At 50.3% G+C, this 2500-nt stretch overlaps 2 protein-coding genes across 5 annotated transcripts in view; one reads left to right on the top strand and one right to left on the bottom strand.

Moving 5' to 3' along the window:
* The window catches only part of LOC121715150 (transcription termination factor 1-like), a 54411-nt gene that overhangs the window by 32119 nt on the left and 19792 nt on the right, over positions 1–2500 (top strand). The window lies entirely within an intron of this gene.
* The window catches only part of gsnb (gelsolin b), a 16758-nt gene that overhangs the window by 3468 nt on the left and 10790 nt on the right, over positions 1–2500 (bottom strand). The window contains exon 16 of the mRNA XM_042100562.1: positions 1682–1759. Within this exon, the coding sequence (XP_041956496.1) occupies positions 1682–1759 (78 nt within the window). The remainder of the gene's footprint in view (positions 1–1681; positions 1760–2500) is intronic.

Raw genomic sequence — 2500 nt, 5'->3', positions numbered from 1 at the left:
GCAGCAGGTATCAGAAAACACACTCAGACAGCAGCAGGTATCAGCAAACACACTCACACACACTCACACTCACTCACACACAGCAGCAGGTATCAGCACACACACACACACACACAGCAGCAGGTATAAGCACACACACTCACACACACACACACACACACACAGCAGCAGGTATCAGCACACACTCACACACAGCAGCAGGTATCAGCACACACACACACACACACTTACACACAGCAGCAGGTATTAGCACACACACTCACACACAGCAGGTATTAGAACACACACTCACACACAGCAGCAGGTATTAGCAGTACACACTCACACACAGCAGGTATCCGCACATCACACACTGCGAGTAGGGCACCAAGTGCCTGGGGGGGCACCAAAAAATCACCACAATAGGCTAGTAGTATAAATAACAAATAAAATATGTCTAAAGCATGTTAATATGCAAAAGCAATACAAAAGTAATATAGGCCTAGACCAAATTAAGATGAATCTCCTGTGCGGCCCTCTCTCCAGTCTCCCTCTGGTGCCCCCTCCCCCACCACCCAGTGGTCTGTATGATTATTCCTCAATCCCAAATTTGGCAGACACCTTAGACATGGCCACGAAGCATTTGTGCTTAGGGCACCCAAATGGCTAGCGCCGGCCCTGCACACACTCACACACAGCAGCAGGTATCAGCACACACACACACACACACACACACACTCACACACAGCAGCAGGTATCAGCACACACTTTCACACACACACACACACACACTCACACACAGCAGCAGGTATCAGCACACACTCACACACACACACTCACACACAGCAGCAGGTATCAGCACACACACTCACACACACACACACACACACTCACACACAGCAGCAGGTATCAGCACACACACTCACACACAGCAACTCCACCCTCCAGCTAGTGTCCTACCTAGCGTCCACCCTCCAGCTAGTGTCCTACCTAGCATCCTCCCTACAGCTCGCGTCCACCCTACAGCTAGTGTCCTACAGTACCTAGCATCCTCCCTACAGCTAGCGTCCTACCTACTGTAGCATCCTCCCTACAGCTAGCGTCCACCCTACAGCTAGTGTCCTACCTATTGTCCTCCCTACAGCTAGTGTCCACCCTCCAGCTAGTGTCCTACCTAGCGTCCTCCCTACAGCTAGCGTCCACCCTACAGCTAGTGTCCTACCTAGCGTCCTCCCTACAGCTAGCGTCCACCCTACAGGTAGCGTCCTCCCTACAGCTAGTGTCCTACCTAGCGTCCTCCCTACAGATATCGTCCACCCTACAACTAGTGTCCTACCTAGCGTCCTCCCTACAGCTAGTGTCCACCCTACAGCTAGTGTCCTACCTAGCGACCTCCCTACAGCTAGCGTCCACCCTACAGCTAGTGTCCTACCTAGCGTCCACCCTACAGCTAGTGTCCTACCTAGCGTCCACCCAACAGCTAGTGTCCTACCTAGCGTCCACCCTACAGCTAGTGTCCACCCTACAGCTAGTGTCCTACCTAGCGTCCACCCTCCAGCTAGTGTCCTAGCTAGTGTCACCCCTACAGCTAGCGTCCACCCTACAGCTAGTATCCACCCTACAGCTAGTGTCCTATCTAGCGTCCTCCCTACAGCTAGCGTCCTCCCTACAGCTAGTGTCCACCCTACAGCTCGTGTCCTACCTGATCCCAGGTGTCCAGGATCATCACATCATCCGGAGCCAGGTCCTCCTGAGTCATCTCACCAGGAACCTCCTCAATCTAAAGGGAAATAAATTACAGGGGTTACACAAAAAACAAGTTTTACACACACACACACACACACACACACACACACACACACAGGAGTTGCTGATTCGCTGTCCACATGGAATAAAAATGGAAGACTATGGTGGACATTAAAGATTTATTCTATTCTATTCAACTCTATTCTATTCTATCCTATTCTACATAAAACGCAAAGCCAGAGTTTTCAAATGAATATTGGGAAGACACCGTTTTCAAATAATTCCCAGGAGCTGGAAAATGCTGTAGATGAGGCGAAAATGACACTGAAGTGTTTCAGATTCTAATGAAAATGGAATTGAGCGGATGCAACCTATAACTCGTCTACATCCTGCACACGCCCGGACACGAACCCGCGAACAGCAGCACCTCGGATCGGGGGGCGAGCGTGCTGACAGCTGAGTTAAAAGCCCATGCTACTAGCTCGCATGCCAGCAGCACTCTTGAGGAGTCGGGGAGTGAGGTTTACCAGCACACACACAGCTAAGCTAGCTGGCATCCGATGCACAAAGCATGACGCAAGGCTTATTTTTATCTTACACTCAATGAAGTGAGGATTTTTTCGCCATGCACTCCTCCACTAACTTTTATTAAACCTTGCGCCCAGAGTTGTGGCAATTATCAACATAAGGTGTGGTCTGGCGCATGATCCGGAAATTGCCATCTTACACCCTCTAAAAATCATTACGCTACTGACCAAGATAAAACCTGGTCTAT

Source organism: Alosa sapidissima, chromosome 8 (assembly GCF_018492685.1).
Source record: "Alosa sapidissima isolate fAloSap1 chromosome 8, fAloSap1.pri, whole genome shotgun sequence".
Classification (NCBI taxonomy): domain Eukaryota; kingdom Metazoa; phylum Chordata; class Actinopteri; order Clupeiformes; family Clupeidae; genus Alosa; species Alosa sapidissima.
Note: the sequence above shows the minus strand (reverse complement) of the source record. Positions and strands in the feature narration are given on the sequence as shown.